A 13,956-nucleotide genomic window follows, 5' to 3' on the forward strand; every position below is an offset into this window, starting at 1 on the left:
GATTGGATACGTGCCTGCATGGACAGTTGAAAAGTGTTTTGTAGAATGCTTTGTTGACATGTACAGGTGGTTGGGAAAGTTGTAAGGGCGGGCGGGAAAGTTAGAAAATAACAACTTGTGAAGGTATATAAGGGATGTGAGAATGTCTAATAAATGATTTGGATCGTTCACATCTGAGTCCATGCCTCAAACGCTGCATTAAGCTTTGTAAAGAGAGCAGATAGCAAACTAAGAGAGAAGCAAGTCTGACATAATGTCATGAGACTGAATATATACAAGTCTGTGGGGCCGAATGGCGTGCATCCCAGGGTTCTAAAGGAGTTGTCTGATGTGGTTGCTGAGCCTCTTTCAATAGTATTCAAAAGTTGTGGCTGTCAGTTGAAGCCCCTGGGGACTGGAAAAAGGGAAACATCACTCCCATTTACAAGGGAGGAAGGAGGACCCAGGGAACTACAGGCCAATGAGCCTCACCTCTGTGCCTGGGAAGATCATGGAACAGATCCTCCTAGAAGATATGTTAAGGCACATGAGGGATGAGCAGGTGATCCAAGACAGCCAGCATGGCTTCACCAAGGGAAGGTCATGCCTGACCAAACTGGTGGCATTCTGTGATGGAGTGACATCAGTGGTCAAAGGGAAGGTGACCAATGTCATCTGCCTGGACACACGTAAGGCCTTTGACATGGTCACCCACCACATCCTCATCTCAAAATTGGAGGGATACAGATTTGAGGGGTAGCCTACTCAGTGGGTAAGGAATTAGTTGGAAGGCTGTAGACAGAGGATTGTGGTGAATGGCTGTATGTCCAGGTGGAGGCCAATGAGTGGTGTCCCCCAGGCCTCAGTCTTGGGACTGGTGCTGTTCAACTTCTTCATCAATGATCATGGGCTCAAGTGTACCCAGCAAATTTGCTGATGACACCACGCTGAGTGGTGCAGTGGACACTTTGGAAGGAAGGTATGCCATCCAGAGGGACCTCAACAAACTCAAAACGTAGATCCAAGTGAACCTAATGAGGTTCAACATAGCAAAGTGCAAGGTTTTGCACTTGGGTTGGAGTAATCCCAGATACATATACAGACTGGGAGAAGAACTCCTTGAGAGTAGCCTTGCAGAGAAGGAACTATTGATCCTTGTGGGCAAAAACCAGCCAGCAGTGTATTTTTGCAGCTCAGAAAGCCAATGGTATCCTGGGCTCTATCAGAAGAGATATGGCCATCAGGGACAGGGAGGTGACTGTCCCTTTCTGCTCTGCCCTTCCGAGGCCCCATCTGGAATACTGTGTCCAGGTCTGGGGCTCCCAGTACAGGAAAGTTTTGGAGCTGTCAAGAGAGGGTCCAGAGCTGGGCCACGAAGATGGTGAGAGGGCTGGAGCACCTCCACTATGAAGACAGACTGAGGGGAGCTGGGCTTGTTCAGCCTGGAGAATGCTGTGAGGAGACCTCATTGCAGACTTACAGTAAAAGGGGTGACTTGCAGAATCAAACTCTATAATCCAAAGATGGGTTATAAAGCAGATATGTTTATTCCAGTGTTGCGCAGCGCTGGGTGCAAGGTGGATAGCTCCACCAAACTTGCACACCATAAGGAGAAAAGTGTGTTACAGATATAGGTCAAGCTAATACATAACCAATAGTCTCCTCCTCAGTTTGATTACATATTCATTACATTCCCTGTGGCCCCATTCCCCACAACACCATTCCCTCATACCCCCCGACCCCATTCCCCACGACCCTTGCCGTTGTTTTGTGGTGAAATTCTTCTGTTTTTTTCTTGGTGTTATCTGCTGTTATTTTTCTCCCATGTCGGCATCATCTTGCCCGGGAGTATCTAATCCTTCTTCTTGTCATAGGTCTCCAGATGATTTCTTCTTATCTTTATTGTCCTCTTCTCTGGTTTTATTTGACTAAGTGTCTGTAATTCTCCTTTTCCCTGCTCTTTTAAATGTAAACTATCTACAGTTACCCTTTGTCTTGGTTTCTGTGAAGTTCCCCTTTCCCTTTCAATAGCAAAGTGTTACCTTGCCTCCATTTTGGGGCTTTACTCACTCTTCAGGGGATTATAAACAGGAAGGGAATCAACTTTTTAAAAGGGTAGACAGTGATAGTACAAAGGGGAGTGCTGTTTCTGAGGCATGAGCTCAGATATTAATGATCCAAATAATTTATTAGAGGTTCTAACATCCATTATATACATTCACAAGGTTTCTCTTTTAACTTTCCCACCCGCCTTTACATGTCAACAAAACATTCCACAAACACTCCTTAACTATGCACGCGGGAGCTTATCCAGTCGGAGTCATGAGTCATTCCTAGCCACACACTCTTCCTCCAGTCAGGGCCATCATCATGCAGCCATCACACAAGCTTACTTGGCATTGTTTTTCTCTTCTTCTGGAGGTGTCCTTGGTTCTTGGCCTTGCTTCTCATGACATTAATCTTGTTCCACAGTTTCTGTTCTGAACAGTCTTTCATGTATTCCCACAGGGGAGTGTTTTTGAGGTTAAGCAGGGAAGATTTAGATTGGATGTCAAGGGGAAGTTCTTTACAGAGAGAGAGGCGAGCTGCTGGAACAGGCTTCCCAGAGAAGCAGTAGATGTTCCATCCCTGGAGGTGTTTAAGACCAGGTTGGATGGGGCCCTGGGCAACCTAGTCTAGTACCAGATCTGGAGGCTGGTGGCCCTGCCTGTGGCAGGGGACTTGGAACATGATGATCATTGAGGTCCCTCAAACCCAAGGCATTCTGTGGTGATTCTATGATGATGATTCTAGGTGACTGTATGATGACCTTAAGCTAAAAGAAACAGGTATGGACTGGTACTTGTGAGAGTTAGACACCAATCAAGAAGCATTGTATCACATACTGACAAGGTGCAGGTGATTCTACTGGAGGTATGTCAGAAAGGAAGGAACAAGGGAATCAGAATTGCAAACTGTTTACTGTTGTGAGAAGAAGGACAGATGACAGACTTCGTGGTCCATTTGCCTTTCCATCGTGGTGGCTGGCACCTCCCACGTAGGCCATGCTGCTCTAAGACTCAAGTATTTACACTGATAAAAAATCTATTGTAATTATCCGACTTTGTTTGGAAGTAACATCAGTAGCTGTGGCTTTAATTTCAGTAAGCCCAAACTTAATATCCAGATTCAGTTTGCGTTTCCCCCCTAACTTTGTGTCTGGCATTGGTACTGTGCATGAACCAACCAGCTCCAGCCCTTCCTCATCTACATACATTGCATCCTGCTTTTCTGTGGAATAGAAAGCAAACAATGCACTTGTCTGATCTGGTTCTGTTGGTGTGAAATCATAATGGACAACTTCATTTATACTCACAGACTCCCCAACTTCCACCAATTTCCGGAAGAGACCTTTGCAATAGACATAGCCATCAGCTTTTGAGACTCTTCGATTACGAATGTCATGGATAGCTGGATCAAATTCCCTACTTACTCTTAGACCGTATGTCCGAGCACTGATTCTTGAGGTAACAACTTCTGGATTGATTCCAAATAAAACAGCCCCTTTTGCAATGGCAAGCTGGGCCTCCAATGGACAAAGTATATTATACTTCTTACTAAAAGCCTTCCTGACCTCATCTCTCAAGATGACACTAGATGCAAAGCCTCCCACAAGCAAAATGTACTGGACCTTGGCCATCTCAGGCTTGTCAAGGATTTCTTTCAGAGCAACAATAATATTTTTGATACTGTATTCAAAAAAGCTCTTCATTTTCTCAAATGTAATCATGATCATCCCGTCACACCACTTGACTCCTTTCACTTTTTTGAAGAACTGGGAGATTTCCTTCTTTTTTTCTGCAAGCGTAGTCAGTTTGTAGTAGCAGTCCAAATAGACTGCCTCCCTGTCAGAAGAGCATTTCTGGAGACCGAAGTTGTACATCATCTTCTGTAATTCGGTAGGGCAACTCTTTACATATTCATGCCATACACCATCATCAAATATCTCCCTGAGAAACGCAATGAAGTTTTCATCCACTCTGTTTCCTCCCCATCCACCTCCGGACGCCTTATGTAGCTCCTTCAAGCAACAGTCTTCTTGGATCTCGTGTACTGTGATGTCTACCGTGCCACCTACACAGACACATGCACACACATGAATGAAGTCAGATCTTCTCTCTAAATCACCTTAGAAGACCCATTTTCTCCTCCCATTTTGCTGCTTGTCCATGAAGTTTCCTTTAGTGAGAAACAAAAATAAAAATCCCTTGACAAGCAGAGAAGTGGAGCCCAAGCACTGTGGTCCTTTGGGACCCCCCATATTCAGGGCTGCAAAGCACCCATGCTCTGCACCCAGCAAATGTGTACTCGTTAAGAAGGGAGAAGATTACCTCCACAGTCAACAACAACGTACTGAACCCCAGGGGAGTCTTCAAACTTTTTACTGTTGCTGCCCTCTGTAAGAAACCCTTCCTGTGGAAGCTGTTTACACCAGAGTGATGCAGCCTCTGGCTCCAGGGCAATAATCAGCTTCTCAGAAGTCATGTCAGAGATAAGTCCTGCCTGAAATCACAAGATAAGTGTCAGTCCAGAAAAGGTGACAAGATCACTGCTGCATGGACACCAGCTGCTACTGAGGCTGCTCTCACCCACTGTGGGGTAATGGCTCTTGCACTCCTGATTTCTATGGGCTCAGTTCTGCACAGACACAGGGGAAAGGGCAAAGCTTTTGTTATCGCCAGCTTGGGACATTTTCCTGCATCCATATCATGTATATCAAGAGTCATCGCTCTGATAAACAAAAAACTCAAAATACAGACTTGTCTAACTAATGAGACATTCCTTTTCCTTAATGAGTAAAGAAATTTCAGAAGAGAATGTGAGAAGTGAGATAACTACTGCCTTTACCTCCTTTGCTGCCAGCCGCATGAACTGCTTGGCAGCTGCGGTCCATATGGCTGGGACAGTAATAACCCAGGTGATCTCCTCAGGGTCACAGACAGTATTGAAAGAGGCTTCCTGGATAGTGTTCAGGGCATGTTGCTCCATGTAGCGCAGGCTTTCAGCAAAGACCAACAGTGCAGGAAGGGTCTTTCCATTGCTGGCTTCCAGCATCATGTCAGAAGTGACTTTCTACAGTTGACAGAAAATAGTTTAAATGTCTTTGGGGTTATATGTGGCAGCCTTGAGAACTGTCCTGTCCTCCATACACTGAGGACAGGAGCAGTGCACAAAGTGTGTTACAGAACGACATCCTGTCTCCATAGTTCAGTAAATTCCCCAAAATGACTTCGCTATGTGGCCAACTGAAATCTAACTGACACAGGTCAGCCATCAAACCATGTGATATTTCAACAGACAAAATACCAGTGTGGCTGATTTAGCTGACTGTTTCTCCTGTTCCAGGTTGTATAAAGACCCTGTAGGCCAAACTGAACAATGCTGGGGGAGAACTGTTCTTTCTGTTTGACATAATCCTAGATTTCCCAAGCATGTGCATAGAGACTTCAGGTTGCTCATGTGTTTGTATGTGTGCAGATAAAAAAAATACACAGGACAAAATTATGTACAAATATGCTTATGTTCTGATACAGTTACTCTGTAATATACCCTCTGGGTTTATGGTCTTATGTGTCTGCCTGGATGAACCTGAATCCTGAAGCAAATGGCTGCTCTAAACTCCCTCCATCAGTTCCTGGTTGCTGGTTCTGTCTAGAAAGAGTGGAAATATTTGAGTGCATCCAAAGACGTTTCAGGAGCCAGCTTTCACCGCATGTGTTTCTCTTTGTTCTGCTTGGGCAGCAATCAAAGTTGGCCCTACAGCACAAGGATCATAAACTAGATCACCAACTCCATCAACCTGCGATCTTCTGCAGCCATACATAGGCAAGTTTATGGGCTGCCCAGCTAAAATAAGCAAGAATTGTGAGATGAAGCCTGTTCCAGAGGAGAAGCCACTGAAGAGAAAGGGAATTTATGTTTATATTTGCTTGTAAACTAATTTCTTGTCACTGATCCTGTCTCGGTTAACAGGAAAGGATGTATTCTCCATGGACACCTCCTGTAGAGATTCAGAAATAACGAATTGGGCTATTAGGTGTCTGGAACTGTGTTTACCCTTTCTTGCTTTTTGTTTTGGGATATTTTTGGGGGGGATGAGGGGTGCACTAAAATTTCTCTAAAGCCCTTCTACCCTAAAAGTGGCTAGGAGCCCATCACTCCACAGGTAACAACACTGCAGCAGACCACATCATTCACACCTTTCTCTTAGAGGGAAGTCTTCACAGATGCCTCCCATCTCCTCCAAAATCCAGTTCAGAGCTCATTGCTTAGCACTGGGAAATTCAAAGAGAAGATGTGAGACTTTAACTGGGGCTCACTCTGTGCTCAGGGTTATTCCATGCTAACAGGCACACACAGAAAGACCATGTGCAAGCTCTCACAGTGGAAAAACACTAATGTAGAGGATATCCACAGTAAAATAAAAAAAACACAGATCCAAAAAGAGCCAGTAAAAGCAGACAGTGGCACTTAGAAAACGTAAACTTCAATGGTCACAAAGCAGGAAAAGGTGAAAGAGCTGTGGGACCCTGAAGCACAGACGAGGAAGCTCTAGAGTAGCATTATATTATTGTGAAGGTGATGAGACCCTGGAACGGGTTGCCCAGTGAAACTGTGAACGCCTCCTCCTTGGAAGCATTCAAGGCCAGGCTGGATGGATCTTTAAGCAAACCTGGTCTAGAAGAAGGTGTCCCTGACTAGAGCAGCAGGGCTGGAATGAGACGGTCCTAAAGTTCCCTTCCAACCCAAACCATTCTGTAGTTCCATGTTTGGCTGAACAAATCAACCCAGAAATGCTGTGAACAATTCTGAGCAAGCACAGAGCCTTCTGAGAAAAATGACGGCTGGGCACCCATAAATTGGCTTCAGCATATCCCTTCAAGAGAGGGAGAGAGAGGCCAGCATAAGTGTACAACATGGAAAGAGCCCTGTCTATGACCTTGATGCTGCTAAACTTCAAATCGCATAGCACTTCTGTTGTTCCATTTAGAAGACAATGAATACCACCAAAAAGGAAGAGCCCATAAAGCCTCTAGCTTATCAACAACTTAAATCATTTCTTCTTGCATTTAACAGAGTGCTCTTTAACTTCTCTGATCTTCACCAGACAAACTGTCCAGCTCCCTTCACCTCTTCCTTTAGCCCTCATCCCTCCAATAAACAAACAGCCCTGATCCCATGAGCAGGAACATACCCTGTCGTACAGGCTCATCTTGAAGTTCTGGAAGAAGTACCACTTGTCAGCTTCATCAGATGACAATTTCTTGTACTTCATCACAGCATCATAGCCAAATTTCTTGAACTCCTGATTCTGGTTGAACAGGATGCAAGTGGGCGTCTTCGGGGTCTTGAACCCATGCTCCATTCCCCAGAACACCTGGCGGATTTGGTCTGTGCCCGAAGCAAGGGAATAACAGTACCCACTGTAGGACGTGCCAAAATCTATCGAAACAACGAAGACCGAACTGCTGGCCATAGCTGACAGCAGAACAGAGGTGCACAGACCTGGAGCTACAGCGGAATACAGCTGTCCAACTAAAATGAAACCGATACTGCTCTGGCAGCAACAAGAAACCAGCCCATTCCCGTCTCTAATCACGAGCGAGATTATAGTGTAACTGCAATTACAAGAATAACTGCTATTACCCATAAAAAGGAGGAGCTGAAGTTCACAGAGGGAAAACAAGTGCCTGACACTTGCAGTAGCTTCTTGTGCACTCAGCAGCACAGTCACTTGTACTGCTGCTCTTCTGGGCAAACATTTTCTCCTTTAATGTCTTGTGTCTTCAACCAACACAAGAAGCTTGAAGGAGAGTGTACAGACGCTTATCCTAGAGAGGAAACTTCAGAAGACATCAGGTATGTTGCACAGGGGTTGTCTCTGGGTAAATTTACCATGTTTAACCCTAATTCAATGAAAAACAGGTGTCCTTAGTTAAAGACAGGAGATCAATTGACAGCTGAAAACCAGTGCAGTGGTCTGCAGTGGTGGACTCCTGCAGTTTCGCTACTGTCCTTCAGTGCTCCCAGCCTTTATGGCAAGGGTTGTTAGGACAGCAGGCACCTCGACGGCTGCAAAGGAAATCCAAGGGATCTTCCAGAGACAAAAGCAGATGCATGTTGACTGTCACCTCACCCTGACACTACCTAACTTGCTGATGCTGGCAGCACTGCCAATAAAAACATAACCCAGCTCGTGCCTGGCCCAGTGTAGCCTTAGGACAGCACTGCTGTGGCATGCGTGAGCCAGGTTAGACACATGATTTACCCTGCAAGCAAAAAAAGCAAACAAGCAAGCAGGAAAAATGAGCAAGCATCAAACAAGCAAGCAAGAAAAGACTGTGCTGTGTGGCAGCACTTAGTCACAAGTTGCAGATAAGCAGTGCAGAGATGGCAGAGCTGCAGATGACTCTGCTACTCCAGATCTGTTTTCAGCCATGTGACAGGGCTTGATCCGTGTTGCAAAGGTGTGCTGTCTGTAGTGTGTTTTATCATTTCATTCTTCCTCGATGGACTGATGGACAGTGTGAATAGGTCCTGGCGTAATGATTGTGAGGATCGACTACAGTTTCTGGAGAAGTGCTGCAGATACTGTGACTATATGTATTACAAATTCATAGGAAGGGAAAATCATAAATGTTGTTATGATTTTTACTGAAACAGGTTCAAACTTTGGTTACCACAGCTCTGTTCTCCAAGGTGCATCAAACTTACTGTCTTCTATTTGACCCCATTTGATAGCTGGTTATAAGCTCTGAGGCAGGTTGTCGTGGAGTGCAGAGTTCATTGCCATGACATGTAAAAGGAAATCATCATGTTGTGGTATAAGCTTTAGTTTCCATGTAACTACATTGCTGAACAGGTAATGGCTGCATTAAGAATATCCCCGAAGGTAAAGGCACGTGCACCAAAGGATGAAGAGGTGGTAAAGGTAATGCTGAGGACACTTTGAGTAGATGTGCAGAGTCAGACATGGGGATTTTTAGTGAACACACTGATGAAAGACATCAATGCTGGAATGGTGGGAAGAAAAAGGGATGCTGTTCATCAGGAAGGGAAGAAAAAAAAAAGTAACCAAATTAATGAGTATAAAATGCATACAGAAATAATCCTCAATAACCAAGGTCAGGAGGGAATAACTTCAATTGGTGTAGCTGGATTTCCAAACCAGTCCTCAACACTACACAGCTTTGTGGAAAAGAGGCTTTCCTGTTGGGATTTCAATGAGGACAACTTGTGGTATTCTAAAGTTTCTGAATATGGTTGGAGTATCCTTAGGGTGATGGGCGATTTTCAGAAGTGCAGTTCTGTATAGCCTGATAGCGAAGACAGTAAGTAGGAGAAATGTTCACATGTTCTGAAACCTGGGAGATTTCTTCAGGAGTATCTCAGAGTCTGAGACTTGAGTTGATGTCAGGCAAAGGTTCCCAGACCGTGGACTCAAATAATGGCAAGCTTAGTTATGGGATGCATGATGATTGTTCATACCATTCTGCTAGGATGGTACAGTTGGGAAATACACTGTAGAAAATATGGTATTCATAAAAGAGATTAATAACATGCTGCAAAACAGTTACATTAATCTTCTGTTTCATCTTGTCTTAGCTAACTTTTTGGATTCCTTCCTTGTTCTAGAAACCAAAATCTCTTGTCTCAAGCAATGAGCATGCACAAGCAGTCAGAGAACATCGATGACCCTCTGCGCTTGTCTGCTGTGCTGGAAATGTTTAAGAAGCTTAAGTTACAAGAATGGAGGAAGTGCTGGAACAGCTCAGCCCGTTGGTCCTATCGAACTGCCAGCATGATAATTCAGGTTTGCTCGTGTCCGCTTTATCAATCTGAATCTTATCAAATTGATATTCTACAGCCAGTACAGCAGACTTTGAGCGTTTAGTACTTCTGTATGAAACTAATGAGACTACAAGCTCTGTTGTTCCAGTCCAGCAGGGCCCATGTAATGCTAGAAGAGAGAAAGCTGTCAGAGACTTGCTTCCTTCTGCCTTTCAGAAGGTCATGTTCAAGTCCCGGTCCCACATCTCAGCCACATTAAGGAAAACATAGCCCAGTTTCCTTATGGTTGACGCTTTAAGTACTGTATGGGAGATGCTAGTCTGACAGCTGACTCTTTACTATGATCCTGAGGGTGTCTGAAAGGAAGGATCAAAATGGTAGAGTTTGAAGGACAAGGGTGAGGTGAAGCACTTCTTAGCACATGGATACTGAAGAATGGCCTTAACATACAAACAGCTCACAGAAATAGCTAATTTCCCAGGCATTAAAGAAGTATTTGAGCCAATTGGGGATCCTGCAGCTTACTGTGATACAGATGCGGTTTCAGCCCATGCCTCCTACATCGTGCTTCTCATTTCACTGTGACTGCTGTTGTGATCAGATGTTCTCTTTGCATTACAGAAGCTGTTTGATGCCTGCGAGAGAGATACTGAGATGAGAAAAACTACCATACTCCAAACCCTTGGCTTTCCACCTTTGGATTATGCTGCAAACAGCTACATACAAGTACTTGATATCTTTGTGTAACTATGCCCAGACAGCGGGATACAGGGCTACCTTTATTTAGAGCTCAGCTTCTGCTAGAGATGCTGTTCAAAGTATACGGGCAATGACAGTGGGGACAAGTTATGAGCTGAGAGGGATGGGAGAGTGGAAAGCTGAGCTTCAGCAACCCTTCTCTGTCCCGCAGACACACGCTGCGTGGCTGAATTGCATCTGAGGCACACTTACAAATGCAGAAAGCATTTCCCAGATGCATGTTGCTTTTATGGGATCTTCCTGCACAGCCTGAAGCTGGAAGCTTTTCTATCTCTAATTGGCATGGTCTGAAAAACACCAACTCCCAGCGCTCAGGCAGTGAATTGCTTGGGTCACGTGCTAACAGTCTGTCTTGTGCTGTGCTTCATTTTTAGGAGCAGATGCGAGCTATTTTGAAACTCTTAAGATATAGTTATTACCATAACGACTCAGGCATTTGTGAAATTATTACTGTAAGTAAAGATAGAGTCCTGAATTAAGGGCAGGGATTCATGTTTCTGGCATGTCTATGCAGTTTGTTACAAAATGGAATAGGTCTCTCTTCTGTTTGGAGTTTAGGACTTCCTGCCCAGATGCTCCCATATATTCCCATAGACATGGCCAGAGCTGTACGTGTCCTTTTACCTCCCCAGAGCTGTATCAGGAGCAGTGGGGAGCAGCAAGACAGGCAGGGCAGTGCTCTCACCAGCAAGGGTAAAGTCCTACCAGAACAAAGCAAGGTGAGCAGAGCATGTTTGGTGACAGTGATCAGGGTCAGTCACAGAGAGGTGATCACCAACCAGGTAAGCCCGCAGTGACAAGGCAAGCTGAGGTTTAACTGAGAAACTGGTCTATGGATCGGATGAAACGATACAAAATTGGGCGCAGGCACCCTTGATCCTGAAGCAGCTCCTGTGATGGGAGGTGAGGAGCATGTGGGTTGAGGCCTCAGATGAGGCTTCCCATAACTTCTCACGTCACTCCTTTTGCCAGCTTTGTTGTTTTTGCAGCAATCTGATCCAAAGTTGTACAGCCATGCTGTATCAGAGCTGACCCTGAGCACAAGCACTCAAATCCCTGTGAAGGCAGGGGAAAGCTTGCAGAAACTGTTGGTGCATTCACAGCCCACTTGCTATCCAAATGAACTACAGACCAGTTTTTTCCCTCTGGAAATACATATATATGAAGCTCCCAGGGAGCACCTTCATTCTTTTGCATCTTGCTGGGCCCTTTCAAAATCTGAGCCTTGACAAGCTCTTTGTGAAACTCTTGTGTATGAGGAAATACAGACAGCTGCTGGATGTCGTTATGGTCTAGAAGCCAAGCCTTAGTAAATAGAAGGTCCTTTTAGGTGGCCCTGGACCCCTACCTGTCCCACTTAAAGAGAATCCTCAGCTTTGACAAATGAACTTCAGTGTTTGGATCCTGCACAGAATCTGAGTAGGGAGGCAAGGTCTGCTCATCGAAGTCATACTATGAAGCTGTGAAAACTGTTCTTTATTTTCAGCACGCTAACGTTCCTCTGAGAAATGCGGATCAAGAGCAATTTGCAAAGACCTGCTGCAGAGTTTTCTGTCTGCTGCTTCTTCAGGACTCACCAGTTAAGGCTGTGTGGGACATACGTGACTGCTCTCTGCAACATGTAGAGCTCGCGGACCAGCAAGGCATAAAGTACTTTAAAAAATCAGAGCTTCAGATCCTATGGCCCTTACTGACGGATGGGAAAATTGTCATTGAGAGAGGTGTAGTGTGGAATGAAAAGTAACAAGGCTCTAATGTCAAGCTTATACTTAGATGACCATGAGAAGATGAAATAGCTGTTGTGCAATTTGTTGCTTTTCTTTCTCCTATGAGCAGCCTGCTTCTCATATCTAGTTAAATCTTTCTGGCTTGGGACACCAAGAATAAACTATTATTGACAAAGAACCTACTAAAGAGTGAAAGTGTTTGCCTTGCTGGAGTGCATGCATTTTATGTAGCTTTGATGGTCACTATCTCCAAACAGCATTTTTGTGGAAAGTGTGGGATATAAGGAAAAACAGCTCCAAAAGAGTGGTCAGGTAGCGGCACAGGCTGCCCAGGGAGGTGGTGTGGTCACCATTCCTGGAAGTGTTTAAGAAATGTGTCGATGTGGTACTGAGGGACATGGTTCAGTGGTTAAATATTGGTGGCAGGCGGACAGTTGGACGAGATGATTTTAGAAGTCTTTTCCAACTTTAATGATACTATGATACAATACAAGCAAGGAAACAGAAGAGAGCAGCCTAAAGGATGGGCACTGTATGAAAGAATCCAACAGCTGGAATCTTTCTCCCATCACTCAATCCTTTACTTTTCAACAGCTGCAAGGATCCTTGTTTCATATAGGTGGAGAGAGTAAGTGAAAGGAGATGTTCTGGCTTGGAGCAAGTCCTCCTACCCATTGCAAAGAAGCAATAGGGCCAGAACCCAGGAAGCTCACTCAGCTCTTGGAATAAGGAGCAAGATAGCCTTGTAATTATTTAGTGGATCCCATTTAGATCATTAGAAGTACTTGTTCAATGCAATCAGTATTGCTTCTATTTTGGATAAAAAGTCAAATTGATGATAATGAAATCTACAGGTTCCACAAGGCAGATGTACTGTCATAGTTCTCCTGGAGCAATTACTTTGTAGACACATGACTCTAGCCTCAACATCGTGCCTTTCCCTTGGAGGGCGCAAGCCTGGCCCCCAACACAGTCACTGCCTTGCAGGTACTGGGCAAGGTCCCTTGGACATTGTTCTGCTGTGTGGCTTTGCCTACTCACCCAGTGTCCATGGGGGCAGCACACAGGCTAGCTCTGCCACCTTGTGGGGGGTGATGCCAGGGAAAGTGCCAAAGATGGATTTGGCGTAACTCAGTGCTGAAGGCTAGGGAATGGAGACAACGTATGGATATCCCACACATGCTAAAGGTCAGGTGAGACGCCAGGATAAGCCCTAACACCCCCAAATGTGCTTTAGAAGCTTTCTAACACCAGACTTCAACCGTTAGGCCGCACCGTACCAGAGCTGAGAGGCGAAGCCGCAGACAGCTCCAGGAGAAACAAAAGCCAGACGGCGGCGCTGCTGCCGCCACAGGACAGCCATATAGGGCAGCCATATAGGACTGCCATATAGGACAGCCATATAGGGCAGCCCCAACAAACGCCCCGGACTGAGGAACCGCCCCGCGGGGCTCTGTCGTTGTAACGCTGTGCACTGGGGGTCGGGCAGATCATTGCACCTGGGCATCCCGCGAAGTAAGCGGGTCACCCGGGGACGACCTGTACCCGCGCAAAAATTCCTCTCACATCAGCAGTGAGAACCCGGGCGTCACCCCGGGTCGTTATTTTCCTTACTCATAAGTTTAAGGCATAAAGCACAATCCTCCGCCATGTCAGCAGG

The 13,956-nt window shown here is 45.3% G+C and overlaps 2 protein-coding genes and 1 non-coding gene across 3 annotated transcripts; 1 reads left to right on the forward strand and 2 right to left on the reverse strand.

Annotated features, from left to right (window-relative positions):
* Positions 1-2,993: 2,993 nt before the first annotated feature.
* LOC107313412 (heat shock 70 kDa protein 12B-like) lies at positions 2,994-7,680 on the reverse strand. Its single transcript, XM_015861586.2, has 4 exons — positions 7,214-7,680; positions 4,867-5,091; positions 4,350-4,521; positions 2,994-4,092 (listed from the first exon to the last, which is right to left on the reverse strand). Exons 1-4 carry the CDS (start codon positions 7,667-7,669, stop codon positions 3,047-3,049), a joined length of 1,899 nt encoding a protein of 632 aa, XP_015717072.1. The 5' UTR covers positions 7,670-7,680; the 3' UTR covers positions 2,994-3,046.
* Positions 7,681-7,772: 92 nt separating this feature from the next.
* LOC107313449 lies at positions 7,773-12,478 on the forward strand. Its single transcript, XM_015861712.2, has 4 exons — positions 7,773-7,878; positions 9,655-9,832; positions 10,432-10,536; positions 12,056-12,478. Exons 1-4 carry the CDS (start codon positions 7,793-7,795, stop codon positions 12,311-12,313), a joined length of 627 nt encoding a protein of 208 aa, XP_015717198.1. The 5' UTR covers positions 7,773-7,792; the 3' UTR covers positions 12,314-12,478.
* Positions 12,479-13,778: 1,300 nt separating this feature from the next.
* On the reverse strand, positions 13,779-13,927 carry LOC116652796. The gene has a single exon (XR_004306016.1). It is a non-coding gene; the product is annotated as a U12 minor spliceosomal RNA (small nuclear RNA).
* Between the last annotated feature and the right edge of the window lie 29 nt (positions 13,928-13,956).

Source organism: Coturnix japonica, chromosome 1 (genome assembly GCF_001577835.2).
Source record: "Coturnix japonica isolate 7356 chromosome 1, Coturnix japonica 2.1, whole genome shotgun sequence".
In the NCBI taxonomy this organism is placed as follows: Eukaryota; Metazoa; Chordata; class Aves; order Galliformes; family Phasianidae; genus Coturnix; species Coturnix japonica.